At 44.4% G+C, this 21,491-nt stretch overlaps 4 protein-coding genes across 7 annotated transcripts; 2 read left to right on the forward strand and 2 right to left on the reverse strand.

The window, feature by feature from the left end:
- Nucleotides 1-1,512: 1,512 nt before the first annotated feature.
- Nucleotides 1,513-8,671, forward strand: LOC120710361 (chromatin assembly factor 1 subunit FSM-like). Of its 3 annotated transcripts, none has more exons than XM_039995993.1 (13): nucleotides 1,516-1,699; nucleotides 1,851-2,577; nucleotides 2,665-2,764; nucleotides 3,056-3,200; nucleotides 3,291-3,417; nucleotides 3,832-4,331; nucleotides 4,414-4,764; nucleotides 4,854-4,935; nucleotides 5,008-5,136; nucleotides 7,223-7,627; nucleotides 7,710-7,847; nucleotides 7,976-8,021; nucleotides 8,100-8,671. In XM_039995993.1, the coding sequence occupies exons 2-13, from the start codon at nucleotides 1,942-1,944 to the stop codon at nucleotides 8,276-8,278; spliced, it is 2,838 nt and encodes a 945-aa protein (XP_039851927.1). In that variant the 5' UTR covers nucleotides 1,516-1,699; nucleotides 1,851-1,941; the 3' UTR covers nucleotides 8,279-8,671. The 3 variants fall into 3 exon arrangements, with proteins under 3 accessions (XP_039851926.1, XP_039851927.1, XP_039851928.1); XM_039995994.1 differs by having other exon boundaries at nucleotides 1,516-1,695; XM_039995992.1 differs by having other exon boundaries at nucleotides 1,513-1,699; nucleotides 7,976-8,638.
- Nucleotides 8,672-8,740: 69 nt separating this feature from the next.
- Nucleotides 8,741-9,575, reverse strand: LOC120710363. The gene has a single exon (XM_039995997.1). The coding sequence runs from the start codon at nucleotides 9,436-9,438 to the stop codon at nucleotides 8,953-8,955; it is 486 nt and encodes a 161-aa protein (XP_039851931.1). The 5' UTR covers nucleotides 9,439-9,575; the 3' UTR covers nucleotides 8,741-8,952.
- Nucleotides 9,576-10,397: 822 nt separating this feature from the next.
- Nucleotides 10,398-16,547, reverse strand: LOC120710362. 2 transcript variants are annotated; one of them, XM_039995995.1, is made up of 13 exons: nucleotides 16,234-16,547; nucleotides 15,346-16,158; nucleotides 15,109-15,209; nucleotides 14,908-15,022; nucleotides 13,145-13,222; nucleotides 12,866-12,958; nucleotides 12,681-12,764; nucleotides 12,501-12,596; nucleotides 12,229-12,291; nucleotides 11,931-11,961; nucleotides 11,551-11,597; nucleotides 11,222-11,280; nucleotides 10,398-11,101 (listed from the first exon to the last, which is right to left on the reverse strand). In XM_039995995.1, exons 1-13 carry the CDS (start codon nucleotides 16,300-16,302, stop codon nucleotides 10,906-10,908), a joined length of 1,845 nt encoding a protein of 614 aa, XP_039851929.1. In that variant the 5' UTR covers nucleotides 16,303-16,547; the 3' UTR covers nucleotides 10,398-10,905. The 2 variants fall into 2 exon arrangements, with proteins under 2 accessions (XP_039851929.1, XP_039851930.1); XM_039995996.1 differs by having other exon boundaries at nucleotides 10,398-11,117; nucleotides 16,234-16,429.
- A 1,652-nt stretch (nucleotides 16,548-18,199) lies between these two features.
- LOC120710364 (60S ribosomal protein L5-1) lies at nucleotides 18,200-21,290 on the forward strand. The gene is made up of 9 exons (XM_039995999.1): nucleotides 18,200-18,351; nucleotides 19,223-19,295; nucleotides 19,375-19,466; nucleotides 19,575-19,701; nucleotides 19,790-19,869; nucleotides 19,959-20,075; nucleotides 20,352-20,486; nucleotides 20,635-20,804; nucleotides 20,905-21,290. The coding sequence occupies exons 1-9, from the start codon at nucleotides 18,349-18,351 to the stop codon at nucleotides 21,017-21,019; spliced, it is 912 nt and encodes a 303-aa protein (XP_039851933.1). The 5' UTR covers nucleotides 18,200-18,348; the 3' UTR covers nucleotides 21,020-21,290.
- Nucleotides 21,291-21,491: the final 201 nt, after the last annotated feature.

Raw genomic sequence — 21,491 nt, forward strand, 5'->3', positions numbered from 1 at the left:
CGCCGCCGCACATGGCGTGGCGGTTGATGGCCTGGAACCAAACAGGCCTTTAATTCTGCTGAGATGGAAATAAGAAAGTCTACAACGGAGTAACTCATGATTGAGCCTTGTTATGTTAGTTCAACTGTTATGTGGTTTAGGGTGTATTGTCTCTATTGCTTGGAATTGTAACACACGAGCTTATATTTCAGACAACTTAGCAAGCTGTGGGTTGGCGTAAATATACAATTTTCAGGAGGGATCTAACCAGATTGGAACTATAATCATCTCATTTTTTTTTGTTCATTGTAAAAATAAAACATAAGCATGACTTTTAGTGAGACAAAATATAGAATGAGCATGTGTGTGGCAAAAGGCAAGAGACGTGTGTGGCAAAAAGGCAAGAGGATAAAAAAACAAGAGAGAGACAATGGTGTGTGTGCGGCAAAAAGATCTTCTGGAGGCGGGGTCTTCGATCCATGGGATATACATTTTGATCCATGGGATATACATGAGTTGAGGGAGGAAAAGGAGAGAAGGCATGCCTTTGTCAAATTCAAGAAGAAATAAATGAAATTTGAACTCAATGATTGAAGTGAGAAAAATAGACAAAGATGAGGGAATGAATGGTAAATGGAGAAATATATAAAAAAGTGGAAAGTGAATAGAAGTGTTCGTGTTAGTTTTGTTAGTTTTGTTTGGGGTGGAGTACTGCAGAGGGACCCACCCCATCGACACGTGGGTTCCTCAGATAGTGGGGCCCATAGGTCAGTGGGAGTAGTGCCTCTGCAGTATTGTAGAGGGGGAACATTATTAATTTTCTTTGAATGAACGGGCATGAGGCACGAGATTGTGCCTATTTCATTGATAAATAAGGAGAGTATAGCCAGAGAAATCAGTAATATAGTAACTCATAATTAACTCGGCACATTTGTCGTGTTAATTGAGCAGCCATGTGGTTCGCGGGTGGTTCTATATCAAACCTTCGGTGATTTGATGGTCGTCACGTCCTAACGCTTTATTTATATGTTAACAAATAAATAATAGACTCTATTTGTGCGTTACGAAAAATATTTAACTCTATCCAACTAAGCAAACTATATGGATTAACATCAACAAATAATTTTCACGAGGGAATTAACCCAACATAGTGCATTATCCGCTTCTATTCATGATTCATCATCGAGAAAAAAGAGGAAATACTGTATCATTTTTTTAAAGTTAAAATAAAAATACAAAACCATTGCAGGAACCGGACGGCGACGGTCTAAACATGGACCAGGCCTCAACCGGACGGTCTGGCTCTGGCAGGGGGTTAATAAAAAAAGGCGGGGCGTGTATGGATGGGCTCATCCTAGCGGAACAACGAACACGTGGCCCCACGAATCGACGGCAGCGGCCGTCCCGCGGGAAGCCAAATCCACGAAACGAAATTCTCGAAACCGCCGGCCGCGGGAAACATTTTGCGCGCCGCCTCCTCTTCCCTCCATATCCCTCCCGCGCGCGCGCCTCTCTTTACAAATAGGAGTACTCTTCCCGGTTCGGCGCCCTCTCTTCTCCACCAATCTTCTCCGCTTCCCTCCTCGCGCCCGCTCACATCCCCAGTCCAGATCCGCCGCAGGCGCCGCCCACCTCCCCGAGGCCAACGCGGACGCCGCCGCCCTTCTCCGGCGGTACGCTTCGCGCCCTCCTCTGGCGCTTGGACTCCGCGGATACGTAGGTACAGGTCTCAATTTCTGCAGAAATGTGTTCTTTTTGCGATTTGTCTGCTTTTTTTTTCGAAAGCCATCTATCGCGGTTTCTAGTTTGTGTAGATTGTAGTACTGCCGTATTTGTAACTCCGTGCTTCCGTTTTTTCTGTCGTTGTTCAGGTGGAGTAGACCACTGTTTGAACAAAGATTGGGCAGAGGAATGCGCTGTTAGTTCCTGGAGTAGCAGCTGCAAGATCCAAACCCTCCCGCCATGGAGAGTGGCGGCATGGTTCTTGGCGTTGCTCGCCCCGAAGAAGCCCCCGACAGCAACGGCGCAGGGGCACGCGACGATTTGGGGCAATCGCCGATGCAAGTCGACGGCCCCGTTGTCCTCAACCGGCCCGCCGAGCTCGACTCGGGTGACTCGATGGCCACCGATGACGCCCCGGCGCAAGCACCGTCAAGCCAACCGGAGGCGCCGATGCAGCAGTCTCCTGCTACGCTGACGGACACCATCGTGGAGGTGCAGAAGCAGCTGAAGCGGAAGAGGGCCTCCAACGGCCCGGCGATTGCTGACGCGGACAAGGACGCTCTTGTCGCCGGATGCCGGCAGGAGCTCGAGGGCCTCTTCCAGTATTACAAGGAGGTTTCTGATCGCAAGATGCAGTTTGATGGTGGGAACCTGTCCGGCAACGCGTTGGTTGGCTGCTTGCTTGAGGAGAGCAGTCTTGGGCTGACCAAGTTGGTGGACGAGATATATGAGAAGATGAAGGGATTGGAGGGTGTGTCGACGGCTTCGGTCCGTAGCTCTGTCCTGCTCGTTGGGCAGAGGATGATGTACGGGAAATCTTCCCCGGATGCTGACGTGTTGGAAGATGAATCAGAGTCAGCTCTTTGGTGCTGGGAGGTAAGTTGGGTGTTCCTTTACAACTTGATGTTCTTTTGATTCTATTCACTTTCATTTTTCATTAAAACTGAATCTTTTTATGTGCAGATAAGAGATCTGAAGCTGATGCCTGTGAAAGCACGCAGCACTCTCGGTACAAGGAGATCTGTCAGAAAGAAAATCCATGATAGGATCGATGCCATCTATTGTAAGGAAAACCTTGTTCCTTCTCATGCCAAGTCATTTTTTTTTGTCTCTGCCTATAGTACTAGTGGTTCTGCATATTCCATTTTGCTACCGAAGATGTGAAGGATCTGTCACGTTCTTTAAATACATGATGTGTTTCTTGAATGACATTTATACCTGTTGTTACTTTTAAAATAACCTGATGCTAAATCAACCTATTTGTACTCGTAGGCACAGAGCCTGTAAACTTTTGATTTCCCAATTCCCTATATTTCTTATCTGTCCACTCACTAAGTGAATGCATCATTGGCAGCAACTTTGTCAGTTCTGGAAAACCGAGGAGTTGAAACCCAAGTGAATGATCTCAGGAAAGCATCATTAAAATTGAATAAATCATTGAACCTGGAAGAGATCAGATTAATGGTGGAACGAGTGACTCAGAAGAACAACACAGAAAGGTAAGTACCCTTATTTCTGTTGATCCACACACACAATTTCTTTGTTCCTTGAGGTTTCAAAAGTTCTAATGTGTACTTTTGTCAATAAAGAGGTGTGAGAGATGCTGGGTCAACAGCTAAGGAATTGATGAAAGAAGCAGAGAAAAATGGCCAAAATGTTAGCAGACTTGACGATGCGAGTGTCTCTGAACTGCAGAATGGAAACTTGCCTGCTAATGTAAGCACTTGGTTGCACTGTGCTTGAGACATTCTGACAATGGCATTTTGGTGTCCCTTCTTCCAAGTTTGATCTTTGATTTGTTCAACTTTTAGTAATTTTTTGATGGATTAGTTGTTGTTATTGGTCATCAGTAGTATTCCAGTTTGTTCTTTAGTTAAGCACTTTCAGATATTCAGATATGACAAATGATGAAATAAGTTAGTATTTAGTACAGGCACTGGCATGGCAGTTTGCATGTTTGAACTAGGAAATATCTTTATTCAGTTCATACAATGTTTGCAGGCGTGCTTTGTTCTCTTTTATCCTTTTTTTTTTGTTGTGAGAGAGCATGTCACAATATTAAAATCAGTGTATCAATGGAATTGCGCAGCTTTTTTACTAATGCAGTTATGGTATAACATTGGCTTCTAGGAAAAGGAGATTCAGAAAGTGCAAAAACAAGTTGAGAAGGAAATAAAACGCCAGGAGAAAGAAGAAGCTCAGATGAGGAAATTACAAAAGAAACAGCAAGAAGAGGCACTAAGGGAACAGAAGAGACGTGAAAAGGAAGAAGCTGAAGCTAAGAAACAACAAAAAAAGCAAGAAGAGGAAGCATTGAAAGAACAGAAGCGTCGTGAAAAGGAAGAAGCCGAAATGAAGAAACAGCAGAAAAAACAGCAAGAGGAAGCTGAGAAAGAACAGAAACGGCGTGAGAAGGAAGCTGCACAACTCAAGAAGCAACTAGCCATTCAAAAGCAAGCTTCTATGATGGAGCGCTTTTTCAAAAGTAAGAAAGACAGTGGAAAACTTCAAAAATCTGGAGATAATGACTCGGCTGGTCCCATTAACAAAAAAGAAGTTCCAGCAACCACATCAAAAATTGATTCTTCCTTGTCTCAACAAGAGAACTGGGTTTTAGAGGATCTTCGGAGGTTAGCAACATTTCCTGATCTCTGTTTCTTTCACCTGCACACTTAGCAAAAGTGAAGTGATTTAATGAATATTTTTGTACAGATTGCAGGTCACTGGTTGGCAGAAGCTATCTAGCTACAATAGATCCTCCAGATGGAGTATTAGGCGCAAACCCAAGGTGGAGGCATTTAAAGAGCTCAAGCTTCAAAAATCTTCAGATGATATGGTTGATGAAATACTTTCCACTCAAAATGAAGATAGCTGCCACAACTCAAGTCAGGAGAATGAACATGATAAGCTTGAAAGTGACATTGACATGCTACCAACAAGTGAGGCGCAATGTCATGGCACCAGTAATGCTAAACCTTTGCAAACTAGATTGATTAGGAGGAAACTTCTGCAATTTGACAAAAGTAACAGGCCAGCGTATTATGGGACCTGGAGGAAGAAAAGGTTGGCTAGCAAAACTCATGTCACCTATATACTTTATCATTGCTGTCCCATTTAGTGCAATGTCATGATTCGTTCTACTATATCTGCAGTGCTGTTGTTGGCCCAAGATGTCCACTTAAGATGGATCCTGATCTTGACTACGAGGTTGATAGTGATGATGAATGGGAAGAGGTACTTGTTGATACTCATGTGTCTTTTTTGTCCTTGTTGGTGAGAGATATTCATGTTTTGTGTTCTACATAGGAGGATCCTGGTGAGAGTCTTTCTGACTGTGAGAAGGATGGTGATGAAGTTATGGAAGAAGATTCCAAAATTACAGATGAAGATGAAGATAGCTTTGTTGTGCCTGATGGCTATCTCTCGGACAATGAGGTATAACACTAAACGAATGATGTCTCATGTAATTTGAGTACCTTATTGGTCTTGGTGCGGTGCAGTTTTTAATGCTAGTTTCAATCAACAAAGCTCCTACCAATTTCACATGAGAGCAAGCCAAATATTGTTGAACCTGCTGTGAATTAACTAGTCAGATCAGCAAATCTTCTCCGATTCTGTCACCTTGAACACTAGATAGATAAATGCTACTCCATGAAATTTATATGCTTTACTGTGTTATGTCTCACGGAAGGGTGATAACAGTGGGTGTCTTATTCTAAGGCTAAATGCTGAACTTGCAAGAAAATAAAATAGTGGGTAATAAACTATACTGGTGCAGTAGAAAGTAGGAAGATACAAGTTCTATGCATAAGTTAGCAATTTTGTTCAGTTCGGTTCCATCTCTTGTGCTTTTTCTTGAGTTCTAATGCACATTCAAATATGTTGTACCATATATCTGGTGTCAGTAGGTGTTTCACTTTTTAAGTGTGTTATAGTCAGGGTTCAAAATTTCGGTGAAATTTTGGCGAAATTTTTCGTTTTCGGTAGTTACCGGGAAGTGAAATTTCGGTAAATTTCGTTTCAAAATTTAAAAATTCAAAAAAATTTGTAAAAAAATATGTAAAAAATATGATAAAAAACTAGGTGTTTTTCTAAGCAAATAGGACTAGAACACACTCAAATCTAAGATCATTTGCTAGGCTAAAATTAACATTTGAAATCATAATTTGAATGACTCGTCATTTCATGTGCAAAAATTTGTTTTTCCCCTCGACTTCAACTAGACTTTGGTTTATCATGATATTGGTGAGGTACCTATTCAATTTCATATGCATACCTACAACTAGGATGATGATCCATCGCCGGCCCGGGTGGACTATACTCTCGTCAGTAGACTAGTAGATCTGGTTTCCTCGTGCTGTCCAATTAGGCTCGTCGTCAATCTTGCTTCGCTTTTGCCTTTTGCATCTGCTTTTATATTATCATCTAGCAGCTCTTTTCTTTTGTATGTAGCGGTGAGATCGAATGAGATGGCAGCTAAAGCCCTCTGTCTGCTGTAGTCTATTATTCTTAACCAGGCCCTCGATCTGGCTCTTCTTCTAGCTTTGTAGCCGGTAACTGTGGAGACTTGGGAGTTTTTTTTTTTTGAAGTTGTGGCCATTGCTGATACGTGTTAAATTCCATTGGCAACTGCAGATTAAGTCAGTTGTGGCCTTTGATCTGCCCCCACTTCGTGGAAGAAAGCTTTGCATTGCAATAGTAGGTCGGTGAATGTAACCTTATTCCAGTGAATTTCCTCCGACGCCATTCCAGTCCCGAGGATAAGAAGAGAAGGTCAAATTCTTGCATCCACAGCATGCATGTGACCAAAATCTTAGTCCACAAGAGAATTGTCACCATCTATAGAGCAGGGAAAAACTTTCCGTTGGAAAACTGTCGGAAAACACACCTTTCAGAATGCTTTAACAATTCTCTATACAAATTGAATCAAACAAAAAATTCAAACACTATCACATGAATTGATAACCAATTCAAATCATGTTTGTCCTGGATTTAAAACAACTTTCAATTGGATCAACTAATGTCCCTAAAAATTTATAGGAATATCCGCCATAACAAGAATAATAAAAGTCCAGTTGAGGCCTAAGAGAGAAAATGAAAGTTGTCACATGAAATGACAAGACTTTTAATTGGTAGTTTTTGAAATAATTAAATAACTTTCAAACCATTGCTCAAATAAAAAAGTTCCTGAAACAAAAGTTGTAGATCTCGAAAAACTGAACAAAGTTGGTATTCAAAAGTTTTTCATTTGACCTCGGGAACAGTACGAAAATCACAACGGACATCATTTTCCGGTCGAAATCACCGAAATTTCGGTCGGAATTCACCGAAATTTCGTTTTTTGAATTTGAATTCTCTTTCCGTTCGGAATTAGCGAAATTCGGCGAAATTTCGGCCGAAATTTCGTTTCCGGTAAATGGCGGGATTCGGAAAAAAAAAACGAAAAGGTAAACCCTGGTTATAGTACCTCAATTACATGAGCAACATTCTTCGTTTCACCATTGGAGTTCTGTTTCTGCAGGGGATACAGATAGAAAGTCTATTGGATGATAAGGATGCGGAAGCTTGTAGCTCACCAACTGGTCAGTGCACAGAAGTTGAAGAATTCAGGTCTTTACTCCGCCAGCAAAAAGTCCTGAACACTTTGACTGAGCAGGCTCTTCGGAAGAGCCAGCCTCTTGTTATATCCAACCTATATCATGAAAAAGCTGAATTACTGACTGCCGAAGACCTCAAGGGAACAGCAAAGGTTGAACAACTATGTCTGCAAGTTCTTTCAATGCGCATCTGTCTGGGAGGTGCGGTTGTTGATGTGCCTTCTATTGACAACTCATCTGCAAGTGCTGAGGAAATTAACCAGTCCAATGTGAAAAATGGTTCTCCTGCTTCTGCATCTGCTATACCAGAAACAGACCTACCAGAAATTGTAAGTATTGAGTAAATAGTAGCAGTATCTGTTTGACGCAAGCATATTGCTGTGATTTCATTTTGCTTCAATTCCAATGCAGGTTCAGGTGATTCGATCATGTCGAGATGGTATCAACAAGGTGGTCGAATTACTGCATCAGAAGTTTCCAAATGTTTCAAAGTATCAATTAAACCGTAGAGTGAGGGAGATATCTGACTTTGTTGATAATCATTGGAAGGTTAGAAAGCTTTTGCATTCAAAGCCATGATACTGATTGTTTTATTATCATGATTACAAGCTGATTATACCTGCAAGGTGAAATGGATCTAATGTGTTTTGTACTAAACTGTATTTGTTTCTTTGCAGGTCAAGAAAGAGATTCTTGACAAGCTAGGCCTGGATTCTTCACCAGGTACTCTTCTCCACCTGTTCTTTTGGCGATATGAATACTTGGCCTTGACAAATATTCTCACAAACGATTGTTTTTCAGTGAAATGCAAAAAGACTAAAGGCATAGCCATGTACTTCTCGAAGCGGTGTTTACCTCCAGAAGAGGCCATCAATGCTCTGGCATCTTCACCTGAGCTGTGCTTGAAATCTAAAACCATTCAAAATGGCAACGGTGGCACTGAAGCTCCTCAGATTAATCTGTTCCCCTCGTCCCAGTAGAGTCCTGAAGCTTTATTCCTCAGGATCAGGGTTCCATGGAGCTGTGCGCAAAGATGAGCACTGAGTAACAGTGGTGCGTGTACAAAGACTACAGAAGCGCAGCTTAATTTTCCATCTTCACTGACTGAAGATGACCCAACTAGAACTTGGGTTTTTGACAACATGGAGGTCTGGATAATGTTTCTGGGTGCTGACATGTTGTAATTTTAGCCAAAAAATAAGTTAATTTATGAAGGATACTGGTTGATGTATTTGGTCTTGATGTGTCCAACATGTATCTATCAATTGTTAACGCAGGCGGCAGGCCATTTGATCTGAAATTGCTCATCGCCTGCAACTTGTGTTAACAGTGTTTATTTAGTGTGAGCTCATTGAGTCTGGAGTTTTTGATTCTGGGATTCTGACGAATAAGCAATCTTTACATCTGACTGCTCAATTGATTATGACTGCAGAAATGGGAAGTAAAAGGCAGCAAAAGCAATATATATTTGCTTTGACATTTTCAGCTGACAGGTAGCAGCAATGAGAAGTACATAGTAGTACAAAAGAATGACAGCAAGAATACATGCTAGAACAGAAAGCAAAGAATCAACGAATCTGAGCTCGGTTGCTCGAAACTGTGGTGTGGTGGCACCACACGACGCCAGAGACCAGATGGCAGATGATGGCATCAATCAGACGTTGTAGGACTGCCAGTTCTTGGCATGGAGGTCGTCGTCGTCCTCGTCGTCGAGCCGGAGGGCGAAGGCGAGCGCGAGCGCGGCCCACTCGAGGACGAAGATGGCGGTGCCGAGGCCGCCGACCATCTTGAGGATGACGGCGCCGTCCTCGTCGCGGACGTAGGACTGGAGCTCGGCGAGGAAGTCGGAGGTGCGGGTGAAGGCGAGCAGCGCGACGGCGCCCTGGAAGATGGCGGTGAGCGCGGCCCCCGCCGTGTGCGCGTTGTGCCACTGGGCGGGCGTGGCGGGCGCCGTGAAGGAGCCCGAGCAGCTCGCGGCGGAGAAGACTGCGGTGAGCGCGTGGAGGAAGAGCAGCAGCAGGCCGCACGGGGAGGGCAGCAGGCGCAGCGAGAGCGTGAGGAAGATGCAGCTGGAGGCGGCGCCGAGGAGCACGTAGTTGCAGAGCAGGAACGCCTTGTGCGTGTGCGACTTCCCCGCCATCGCTGCCGCCGGATCCGGTCTAGCCGCTCGGGCGCTGGGCCGCCGCTTGCCTTGGAGCCGAGGGCGGAGGGCTGGTGGCCTGCGAGCGAGGGAACGAGATCGAGGGAGGGAGGGAGGGGAGCGAGATCGAGGGAGTGATGGAGTGGGAGCGGCGGGTACTTATATGCCCGTGCGTGCGGCCGGGCGGCGCGGTGGATTTGGCCGTTGGGGGCGGCGGCGAGAGGTGGGGGACAACGGGTAGTCTGGCTGGTGGGGTCCGGAGGGAGGGGAGCGTGGAGGGTCCACTGGCAAGAGAAGAGAGACGTTGCTTGACTAGTTGACTCCTTGTGGGATGGGAATGGGATCCTATGCGGGTGTGCCGTTGGCCTCCCGTTTCGCCTGTAGAGCCGTTGGCTGGAGTGCGGAAACGACGGACGGCTTGAAGCAGCGTCCCTTGTTTCTTCAACAAGAAACTGGTTAGGCTGTGTTTAGTGGTGAAAAAATTTAGATTTTGATACTGTAGTACATTTCATTGTTATTTGACAAATAATGTTCAATCTTAGACCAATTAGGCTTAAAAGATTCATCTCCTAGTAATCACTTAGACTATGTAATTAGTATTTTTTTGAACTGCATTTAATGTTCTATACATGTGACCAAAGAGTTGATGTGGATGGGTACTGTAGAAAATTTTTTGAAAACCAAAAATTTTTCTATAATACCCGTCACATCATCAAATATTCGGACACATGCATGGAACACTAAATGCAATTGAAAAAAATAACTAATTACACAGTCTAACTGATTAGTCTATAATTGGACATTATTTGTCAAGTAACAACAAAATGTGCTACAAAACCAACAACTTTTCACCAACTAAACACAGCTTTAGCAGAGTACAGCACATCTTGAAAAAAAAACTGAACACAGTCCTGCTGGCGACCAAATTTCCAGAGTTAAATCACAAAAATTCAATGCCCTGCGGACGAAACTTCCATGAAAAATTGTAGGCAGTGGTTAGCTGAGCTGCATTCAGTATTTCACCCAGTGGCCTGTGGCCCCAGAATCTGTACAGTATTTCTATCTGACCAGCATCTGACCAGGTGACCCAGGATTTAAGATAATCGTACTTTGTTTTCACTGAGCACAAACTCAAGTGAAAACAAAGTTCCCCAGCATTGAATGCTTCGCTCCAGCGAAGGTTGCCGCTGGAGCAGACACCCCCGACCCGAGTAGCCAGATTGCGTGCCAAGCAGTGGGGCAAGAATTCAGGCACGCTCGGCAACGCTGACACATCCTCTTTTGCTAACGCACAAGTTGTTAACGACTTACGAAAGCTGCTTACACGTTACTAATTTACAGCGGCTTCCAGTGACTCAAATCGATTACTTACAGATCAGAAAACACCATCGAACTCACATATTACCGGAGGGTTACCGACCGAGATCTTATTCAGCTTGCACAGATTGGAGCTGACCACCAACCGCCTCATGCTTCGGCTGTTTGGGCCGACGACTCCTCGGCGTCTGATGGCTGCGACTCGTGCTTCGCCGCCGCCTGGAGAACCCGGTCTTTCACCGCCGTCGTGGAGGGGGACGTCGGCAGGCCCACCTTGCTCGGCTCTATCTTCTTAGCTGCCCATGACAACGCTTCTGCTCCTACTTGTACCGGAGACAGCAACAGTCTAGACAAAGAGAGAACTTGTAATGATATCTTTAGTTGTTGGACTTGTAATCCAAGACTTCAAATCAACCTAAAAGGGTATTTTGATACAAAAACAGGCACAAGCTCCAGGATAACTTACTTTAGGTCCTGCTCCAAATCCTCGGAGCTCTCGTATGTAGTGAATCGCGAGTAGATAGTCTATAAAAAATAATCGAAAAAATCAGGTAAACTGTGTTGCTGCCACATTTTGCAAGCGGATATGTATATTTGCAGTTAACAGCAACATACAAACATATTGAATATGCCCTGTTCGGTTGCACTGAAGCCAGCTGCGGCTGGCTGATTCGAGCCTTGCCGATCAGCTAATAATCAGCCGCGGCTGGCTGATTTGTGCCTGGCCAGCCCAGCCGATCTGTCCAGCCGAACAGGGCGTAAACAAACAGGTTGTGTCTCAAGCATACTACATACCAGCCCAATGCTTAGAACGGCGATGTATTGCAGAGTTGTCTCCCATTCTGCAGACACAGTGATCAAATGTCAGTTAATCAAAATCAATATTCCAATTCAGCTGTAGTACACATGTTTCTTCCAATCAGATTTTAAAGGACCTGGTGACAAGTATACATCATGGACAAATCAAAGAAGATCAACAGAAGTGTTTAGGTGAACTGGCAACAAGAAATCAGAAGAATGAGGTGGCTTGTATTTAACTCTCAGGAACACAAACAAGGGGCTACTTTTCTAGGTTGCACTCCAGATAACTGTTCTCGCATCACATCATGCACGTCTTAACCAAGCAATGCATGAAGTCCAAATCATACAACAACATAGTTTAGTGATGCACGTACCTAGTACAGCATAGGAAAGTGCTGAGAGGCCCTGTCAAAAAAAGATAGACAAAATTGTCATGAAAAAAAAATGCATCCAACAATTTCAGAGGGGGGGGGGATAATTCCTATAATAAGAGTTAAAAAGATAACATAAAGGTAAAAGAAGTGTTCTGTGCTGTATATACTCTTGAAATTTTAACGGAACCAGATCTTATAAAGTGTAAGAGAAATTTAGTTGCAAGATATTCAGGAACAGCATGGCAGTGTGCCAACATAAGCAAACGGCAAGAAAATGAGAATAAGACCGGTGGCCTACCAGAAGAGATCCAAACACAAGAGTTGGGGTGGGCTTTATTTGTTCAATGATTTCTTCAACGTCCTGCACATGTTTGAGACAATAATGTGAGTGATCAGCAATGTAAGGAACAATTATGTCGAACATTAATTTATGAAATATTTTAAATGTGCGCTCACAAGAGCTAACATCTAGATGAACTATTCAAACATGATCGGTAGTAAGACAAGATTGCCATAGTTGGCACAATCCTTCTGGTTAACTGGTGACTTTCTGGTTCTGATTCTTTTTACCTCATTTATTGCCGTTAATGCAGTCTCAGGTTTCAGTTCTTTGACACGAAGGTCCTTTGACCACGCTTGGAAACCACCTTTAACTAGGTAAGGTCGCTGCACCCAAATATTCAAATTCAGACAGGGGCAAGGATGCATGCAACTTAACTACTAGTAGAACATAAGGCATTCGAAATTTGCCTGCACACCAAGCTTCTTCAGTAACCTAGCAACGGCTTTTGATCGGGCTCCATTAGCATCCATAACTATGACCTTTGAATCACCCTATAATGGCAGGTAAAAGAAAAATACTATAACTTACTGTGAAGAAATATCAGAAGGCAGATACAAAGTGCATGCTTCAGCTCTAAGTTCCAAACACATACCTTAACCAATTTCAAGTTTCGGATGACAACAGCAAGTAAGGCATCATCAACATCTCTTTCACTTTTAAGCATATTCTTTATTGGGCCTTTGATCTAAAAAAGGTAATCAAATGAAATAATTATCATAGAACCTATGAAAATAACCCCTGCTAGTGTGACATGAAGGACACCATTACAATGACAGTGTAAGCATACATAGGAAATGTCCAGAAATCGCCGAGTGATTAAAACAATAATCAAGTACCACTGGAGATTCTTTTTAACTGAAATAAGACGTACCTCAGGTGAAGCTACACTTGCATATTTAGACCTAGCCCCAAGGCGTAAATCAGGAACACCATCTTTTCCCCTCAAATCCTACACGGCATAATCTGATAGTCAGCTTGATCGCATTTGCCTAGGCTACAGAAATCATGTCAAAAACCTTCAGGAACTATACTTGCACCAAATAAATTTGTTGCCAGAAATAGTATGTCAGGAGTAAATAACTTGCCAGCAAACTGCTGTACTATAACAACAAGGCAGAAGGTGGCTACTAAACACTCCCTATAGCAATTTTTATGAATTAAGAACTGGATACAAAGGAGGGCTCAGATGACATGAAAGAAAGAAAAGGCCAGTGAGATCTACAATTTCCTGCCTAAAAAAGTTTTGCAGTAAACTGTTGTGCTAAAGAACCAAGACAGAATTGAGTACTATACTAACGCTCCAAGATTTGGAGCGCTCCCGTTCGCTCTGGCCCCACGTGGGGCCCGGGTACTGTTCATGTGGGGGGTCCGGGTACTGTTCATGGCCCATGTGTACTGTTTAAGTGGGGCCCGCATACTATTCAAGTGGGGCCCGCGTACTATTCAAGTGGGGCCGCGTATAAAATATATTTAATTATTTTTTATATAAAAATAATATGATTTTGTATACTGCGTTCACATGTAGTAGCTCTACTGTTTGTATACTATAAAGTGGGGGCCCACACCATTTGCGACCCATGCACATTTAATGTGCCCCACTTAATGGACTCACGGTACTATTAGGTGCCTCTATCATTTGAAAAAAAAACATCGATGATGATTTCGTATACAAAATATAAAATAAATTTAACTTTTCCTATATATATGAAAATAATAACTTTGTACACCACATTCATCTACGATAGCTCTAATATTTTTTATAATTTGTTTCCCGTACATAAATTCAAAAAATAGGATCAATTATTCTTTCATATGTTCATGTGGGGGTCCGGGTACTGTTCATGGGCCCATGTGTACTGTTCAAGTGGGCCCGCATACTATTCAAGTGGGGCCGCGTACTATTCAAGTGGGGCCGCGTATAAAATATATTTAATTATTTTTTATATAAAAAATAATATGATTTTGTATACTGCGTTCACATGTAGTAGCTCTACTGTTTGTATACTATAAAGTGAGGGCCCACACCATTTGCGACCCATGCACATTTAATGTGCCCCACTTAATGGACTCACGGTACTATTAGGTGCCTCTATCATTTGAAAAAACATCGATGATGATTTCGTATACAAAATATAAAATAAATTTAACTTTTCCTATATATATGAAAATAATAACTTTGTACACCACGTTCATCTACGATAGCTCTAATACTTTTTATAATTTGTTTCCCGTACATAAATTCAAAAAATAGGATCAATTATTCTTTCATCACTAATTTTATACGTTACTCTGTCAGCTATTTTTACTCACACCTAAAAGTCAACGGATTTCTAAAAAAAAGTTATACTGTGCTTAGATGACCATTATGATAGCATAAAATATCTAAATTTAATATTGGATTGAGTACAACAAAATATAAATTTATGTTTCATCATTCTTTTCAAGTTAATATCTTTCAAATAGACGCGCATCGCGCGTCAACCTGTCTAGTGTGACTAATAATTAATAGGTTATAAATACAACCATTTCTAGTATTTGAAAAGGATATGTATTATGAACTGGATTCAGAAAAGAGCTTAGATGAAAAGGGGACACGAAAGAAAGAAAAGGCCAATGAGATTTACAATATCTTGCCTCAGGCCGAACATCGATAAGTAAGGCTTTGTCATCATTTTTCAATAGCTCCAATGCCGATTCTGGTGACAGGTCTCCTGAATAACCCCCGTATACAAAGAGCCAGTATGATGTCCTACAATGTAGCTAAATTTAGAACGAACTCTGAAAATAAGATGCAGCTAGAGGTGAGGTAGGCAAAGCAAATAGGTCTTCCTTTACCCTATTGTTGCTGAACCTCCAAGCACAACTGCCAATTGAACAATAGGATCACTTGGGTCCAAACCAACATTCTTTTCAACACCTTCAACAATTGTGTATGCCTGAATCATTGGATGCAGTAATATCTATCAGTGGCTGCATCAACAATGAACTTCATCGCAGAATGTTCAGTGAGAACAGCAGTAAAGTGATGTTTAGAACAAGGACCGATGCAATTAGGTTCTTGGAGCAACATACCTGTTGAAGAGCATTTCCGATTGGTCTCAAAACCAGACTAGCTTTCTCCTCAGATGTGCTCAACAGATCTCTAACATTTGGTGGCAGAGACTCCTTTGCGGATCCGTAAGAATACACGAGGAACTTTGCCGCACTGCCCAGTGAACCCTCTGCGGCAACAATTGCCTTCCTAAGAACATCAACAGCCACGGCGCCAGCTCCCGCCACCTTCTCCTGCAGCGCACCGGAAGCGTCCGTGACCCCTCCGGCGGCCTGCTCCTTACTGGCATCGACGGGGGCCTTGAGCCCACCGATCGCGTCGCGCACCGTCTTCCTCCAGGTCCCGAGCGCGTCGTACGCCGACAGCCTCAGCTTGTCATAGGCCTCGGTGAGCGCGTCCTCCGCCTGGAAGACCTGCTTGCCGAGCTTATCGATGAGCCTGGCCACGGAGTCTTCGACCTCGGACGCGTCGGACGGGAACGTGGTGGGGAACGGCGCGTCCGATAGGGCCCGCTCCGCGGCATCGCGGGGGGCCGAGTCGACCACGGCAGTGACGGCGGCGGCAGCTTGCTCTGGAGCGGCCAGGAACGTCAGCGGCTGGTCGGTCCCGGCGCAGCATAGCGCGTCGGCGCCGGCGCTGGGCAGCTCGGAGGCCGCGCCGCCGAAGCCTCGGGCGATGTCGTCCGGCGCGGCGGGGTACGGGGAGAGGATGGAGGAGTCGGCGAGCGGCGGGCGGTCGGGCACCTGCGCGACGAGCGGGTCGGCGTAGGACCTGAGCGCGGCGCCCACGTCCAGCCTCCGCGGCACCCGCGCGACGACGTGCGACGCCGTCACCTGCCAAGCAACCGCACCAATGCAATCAGCGCCCGTGAAGACGGCGAGAGGGTTCGGGAGAGGGCGAGGCCGCACCGGGCAGAGCGGGGAGCAGCTGGGCGCGGCGGAGCAGACGACGGGCAGCAGCATGGTGGGCGGGCTCATCGCGTCAGGCTGCGGCTCCCATCCGTTTGGTTGCCTCGAGGAGTCGAGGTCGAGAGGGGTGGTCGGTCGCCGCGGGTCGGGGCGGGGCGGCGAACTGGTTGGGTTGGAGGCCCAGACTCGGGACTGGCACTGGCACGTGTCTCTCGGCGCGGGCGGGTGTGTGGAGGAGGGGATTGATCCGGGACGAGTGGAGCCGGTGCGACGGCGAGCGGGGGTGCGGATTTCGCCGGGATTGCGCGGATTGGTGTTCAGAGATTCGGCGTGCGGTGTGGCTCGTCGGCGTCGAGGTCGCGGCGGTGGCCCCCGTCCCAGCGCTACGCGCGCCACAAATTCTCAGAGCCGTCCATGGCAGTTGGCACTTGGCAGTTGGCAGTGGCACCCTCTCCCGCCGCGGTCGTTTTCGGGCTCCTGCAGCTGACCCGATGACGGCTCAGCTGAGCTTCAGCGGCCCGGCGGACTAGCGCCACTGGGACTGGACTGGTTGGGTAGCCTTCTCGTTCGCCGGCGTCACGGTGAAACAAATCTCCGGTTGACGAATGCGACTCTTTTTCAACATGTCAACGTGAACAACGCCTATACATGCATCAGACCGACTTGCCACCAAGGTTCACCAAATCGGTGGGAACCGGTCCGGTTACCGGTCAAACCGGTCCGGACCGGTTCCGGTTTCGGCCGGTACCCAACCGGCCAAAATTTAAAATTTAAATTTAAATTCAAAAAATGAAAAATTAAAAAAATGAAAAATTCAAAAAAAATCCTAAAAATACTTTAAGGTGCGATGAATCTAATGGTATCAAATTTTCTCAAAAATTCGTTCATTTAGTATAGTTTGCGGGGATTTAAAGTTAAATCAAAAAAGAAAAAAAAATGGGCCGGCCCATTAAGGCCCACCGGTCAAACCGGCCGGTAAATCGGTCAAACCGGTCGGTAAACCGGTAAACCGGTTGAATGGGAGCTTTTGAATTTGGATTTGAATTCAAATCGGTCAAACCGACCGGCGACCGGTAAACCGGTAAAACCGGCTGGTAAACCGGTTTGTACGGGAGCTTTTGAATTTATTTGAATTTGGATTTGAATTCAACCGGTTTCCACATGTTACTGGTCAAACCGGTCCGGTAAACCGCTACCGGAGGGTGGCGGTTTGACCGGACCGGTTGGTTTGGTTAACCCTGCTTGCCACAACGCATCCAAAACACCAAATGGGTAGCCAAGCTGATCCCGCATGATCCAGAAGACTGCTAGTCATCATGACCTTAGGCTTCAGATGAACAGATTAAACTGACCACAAAACATACGAGAATTTGACATGTATTCGGCAGCACTGCATTTACATTAAGCTGACTACATAACCAAACTATGTCTATTGATCACTCAGATGAACAAACACATGAACCCATGAAGTGAAACTTTGCATAGTACCATTCATCAACTCAATTATCAATAGATGATATGTCACTCCTAAAAATCACGCAATGAAACCTTGCACTAAGAATGACCTTATACATCACCATTCATATGAAATCTTACCCTGAGAATGACCATATAGTTCACCATTCATAGATGACTGTTTAATTTTTTTAATAAAATTGCGTGGCGTTTTGTCACTACATGTAAAGTTTGTATTCCATGAAATCATGATTCTTTCATTATTAAAAAAATCTGCACGTCCAACAATTTTCTTTTGCAAAAAGGTACAGTTAGTACGCAGCTCGTACTTGGGCTAGACAGTGTTTATTTGAGCCCGGAGAAACGAAACAGCCCAGTCCATCCGCCCCATCCGAAACCGTGTCCTCGGAGAAAACCAGGGGCTGTCAACTGACGCAAGGCCCATATATCCCCGGAACACCCTCGAACCGATCGTGACCGTCCACTGCAGCAAGGCCAAGGGATCCATCCGTCCACCCGATAGCTAGGGTTTCTCCCGGAGTTAAAAGGGCCCGAGGAGCCGCCTTATAAACCCTACCCTTCTCCATCCGCTCCCACCCTCTCGCCCGCCAGCAGAAGCAGCCGCCGCCGCCGCTTCGACAGCCACCGCAGGGTACCGAGATGGTAAGATCCCGAACCCTTCCGCTCCCTCTGTGCTTTTCCTCTCGATCGCGGCTTCTGTGCGTATGCAACTAGCGTTTGGTAGGGTGGATTTGTTCGTCGACGCGGGGCCGGCGTGAGAATTGTTTAGGTCGCAGCCGAGGTAGGCGAGCGCGGCGGCAAGGGATTCCTTGCGGCGGCCGTTGAGCTCATGCTGTTTTTCGTGTTTAACTGAGATCGTGGTTTAGGCAGGCAGAAGTCGAAGATATTAAACTTGATGTGGCATGATTTGTAGTATTTTCCTCGCGTACGCACTTCTGTTTCACCGGAAGAACGGGAATGGACTGGATGTTCATAGGTTTATTTGGCGCCATGGTTTGGGTAGTCGCTTGGATTTAGTTAGGACGATTTAGTTATTACTGCGTGGTAAATGTATTAGCTGATGTGTTTGCGTTTTTGTATCCATGTGATGGGGATCAGTTTGTGCCATTTTGTTTGGTTCCCAGTCTGCTAATGAAAGTTATTTGAGTCTAAAAGCTTGTTTAGCATTCGGAAATTGCATTGTTTAGTAGGTCACTAGATCTACTCATCGAGCGCCTATATGTGATATGCCTGCAATGGCAAAGTTTATATTGAATTTTGTTGGTAGAGATTTGTGTCAGCCCCCCTAGAATTTTCTGGCGTTACTTGTTTAGTGGCTATTCCCGTACAGTGACTTTGTTATCAGTTGTGCTGCTACTGTTAATGATGCATTTGCTGCTTGGCTTGCGTTTTTATTGGCCTGTATACTGTTGAAACATGAAAGCAGCTTAGGAAATCCATTCTATGTGTGATGGCTAGTTTCTGAAACTTCAATTGTGCATGTATTCACCTGTATTTTGCGTGATTTCTGTAGGGTGGTTTTGTCAAGACCCAGAAGACCAGTGCGTACTCCAAGCGTTTCCAAGTGAAGTTCAAGAGAAGGCGCGGTATGTTGGGCTTGTCAGCTAATGGCTTGTTTCTGCAATTTGCTGTTTTTTTTGACAGTGTATTTGTGTATGTTTGCAGCTGGCAAGACGGACTACAGGGCAAGGATCAGGTTGATCAACCAAGACAAGAACAAGTACAATACGCCCAAATACAGATTTGTTGTGCGATTTGTATCCTTTTAAATATAAGCATTTTGTGCATTGCTCTTCTGTTTTCTGCGTATGGTTATGACATTTTGAGCAGTAGAGGCATTGTATCTCTTAACACAATCACCTTAGACCAACAAGGACATCACTGCACAAATCGTATCTGCAAGTATTGCGGGTGATATGGTACTTGCTGCTGCCTACTCCCATGAGCTTCCACGATATGGTCTTGAAGTTGGTCTGACCAACTATGCTGCAGGTATTTTATTTCTTATTAAAAGTTTGTGTATACTCTGAAACTAATTCCCTTATTTTGTCTAATCAAACTATTGGCACCCATTTTGTAGCCTACTGCACTGGGCTTCTTTTGGCCCGTCGTGTGCTCAAGCTTCGTGATTTGGATCAGGAGTATGAGGGCAACGTTGAGGTAAAATTCAAACATAAGAATATTTAATTCTAGAAACTTTGCTGTTGGTGCATATGTTTAACATTTGTGTTAATCTTTTTTGTTCTCAGGCCACTGGTGAGGACTTCTCTGTTGAGCCAGATGATGAGAGGAGGCCTTTCCGTGCTCTTTTGGATGTTGGCCTTGTTAGGACTACCACTGGAAACCGTGTCTTTGGTGCCCTGAAGGTATATTTTCAGATACTTTGATGATGCTATTTGTTATTTGACTGTAGCTGGCAATGTATTGCTTAAGTCTTGATAATTGTTTGCAACTTGATGACTTTTCCAAAACATCAAGTTTCTGCTTTTTATTAACTTTCTTGTATCTCAGTCCACAGTGAAAGAATGATTTTCCAATTTCTGTTTATTAAGCTATAGTTTTGTTTGCATGTTTATTAAATGTTTTTATGATGACATGAAAATTATGAGCGAAATTGACACCAGCTGCTTTTGTTGCTTCAGGGAGCTTTGGATGGTGGTCTAGATATTCCTCATAGTGACAAGAGGTTTGCTGGTTTCAAGAAGGATGAAAAGCAGCTGGATGCTGAGGTCCACCGCAAGTACATCTATGGTGGCCATGTTGCAGAGTACATGAGGGTATGTTGTGCATGTTCCTTGTCAGATCTTTTCCCTTTGTTCCATTAGGATGATTGAGTTATCAATATGTTAGATCATTTCAAGAGGGTGCTTTGTTAGGATTATGTTTCTAATTCTTACTGATTCTATTATTTCTTATATGTTCCAGACTCTGGCTGAGGAGGAGCCGGAGAAGTACCAGGCTCACTTCAGTGACTACATCAAGAAGGGGATTGAGGCTGATGACATGGAAGCTTTGTACAAGAAGGTCCATGCTGCCATCCGTGCTGATCCTACCATGGCCAAGTCAACCAAGCAGCCACCGAAGGAGCACAAGAGGTATACTACATAGCTAGCTAAAGATTCTGTGCACTCTACACACGATGCATTCATAATTCCATATTTTGTTAGCTCTAACTGATTTCTCTGTTTATTTTAGGTACAACCCCAAGAAGCTGACCTATGAGCAGAGGAAGGCCAGCCTTGTCGAAAGGCTTAACGCCCTCAACTCGTCTGGTGGTGCTGATGATGATGACGATGAGGACGACGAGTGAAGTGTAGTCCCTTCGTAGTAGTGCTATCTTATGGGGCGATCAGAACTTCTGCCATGGCACTTATCGTTACCTGTAGTCCTGCAACAGGCATTTTTGTTTAAGTTTGTCGTTGTGAACAAAGCTGTTCTATTAGTTTTGAGCTGGAGTTATAGATATTTACTCTTATCTAAAATTAAGATGCTGCCGTTTGAACGTGGTTCTTCTGAATCCCCAGTTGTGTGTTGTTTTAATCCCAATCCTTGAATTATCCATGGTTAATTTCCTTCTTCAACTATTATTTTGTTCTTAATGCATCGTTCATTCTTTTGATTTTTTGAGAACTGGCGTCGTTCATTCTGGCCCTTTAGTTTTAATCGACGGTTTGTCTGTTTTGACCGCATAAATATCAAAGTTATGGGCTCTGGACGTTTCTGCAGATGCTTCTAATCATCTCGATATGTGGAAAATGTGGTCAGCAAAATGTTATTTTGAT

The sequence above is a fragment of the Panicum virgatum genome, chromosome 5K, assembly GCF_016808335.1.
Source record: "Panicum virgatum strain AP13 chromosome 5K, P.virgatum_v5, whole genome shotgun sequence".
In the NCBI taxonomy this organism is placed as follows: domain Eukaryota; kingdom Viridiplantae; phylum Streptophyta; class Magnoliopsida; order Poales; family Poaceae; genus Panicum; species Panicum virgatum.

Coding starts and splice junctions, on each gene's coding strand:
- LOC120710361 (XM_039995992.1), top strand. CDS start 1,942: ATGGAGAGTGGCGGCATGGTTCTTGGCGTTGCTCGCCCCGAAGAAGCC. Junction 4,765..4,853: donor GGGACCTGGAGGAAGAAAAG/GTTGGCTAGCAA, acceptor CTATATCTGCAG/TGCTGTTGTTGGCCCAAGAT. Junction 4,936..5,007: donor GTGATGATGAATGGGAAGAG/GTACTTGTTGAT, acceptor TGTTCTACATAG/GAGGATCCTGGTGAGAGTCT.
- LOC120710363 (XM_039995997.1), bottom strand. CDS start 9,438: ATGGCGGGGAAGTCGCACACGCACAAGGCGTTCCTGCTCTGCAACTAC.
- LOC120710362 (XM_039995995.1), bottom strand. CDS start 16,302: ATGAGCCCGCCCACCATGCTGCTGCCCGTCGTCTGCTCCGCCGCGCCC. Junction 12,292..12,500: donor CATTAACGGCAATAAATGAG/GTAAAAAGAATC, acceptor AAACATGTGCAG/GACGTTGAAGAAATCATTGA. Junction 11,598..11,930: donor ACTTTCCTATGCTGTACTAG/GTACGTGCATCA, acceptor CTGTGTCTGCAG/AATGGGAGACAACTCTGCAA.
- LOC120710364 (XM_039995999.1), top strand. Junction 19,296..19,374: donor GAAGTTCAAGAGAAGGCGCG/GTATGTTGGGCT, acceptor GTATGTTTGCAG/CTGGCAAGACGGACTACAGG. Junction 20,076..20,351: donor GTGTCTTTGGTGCCCTGAAG/GTATATTTTCAG, acceptor TTGTTGCTTCAG/GGAGCTTTGGATGGTGGTCT.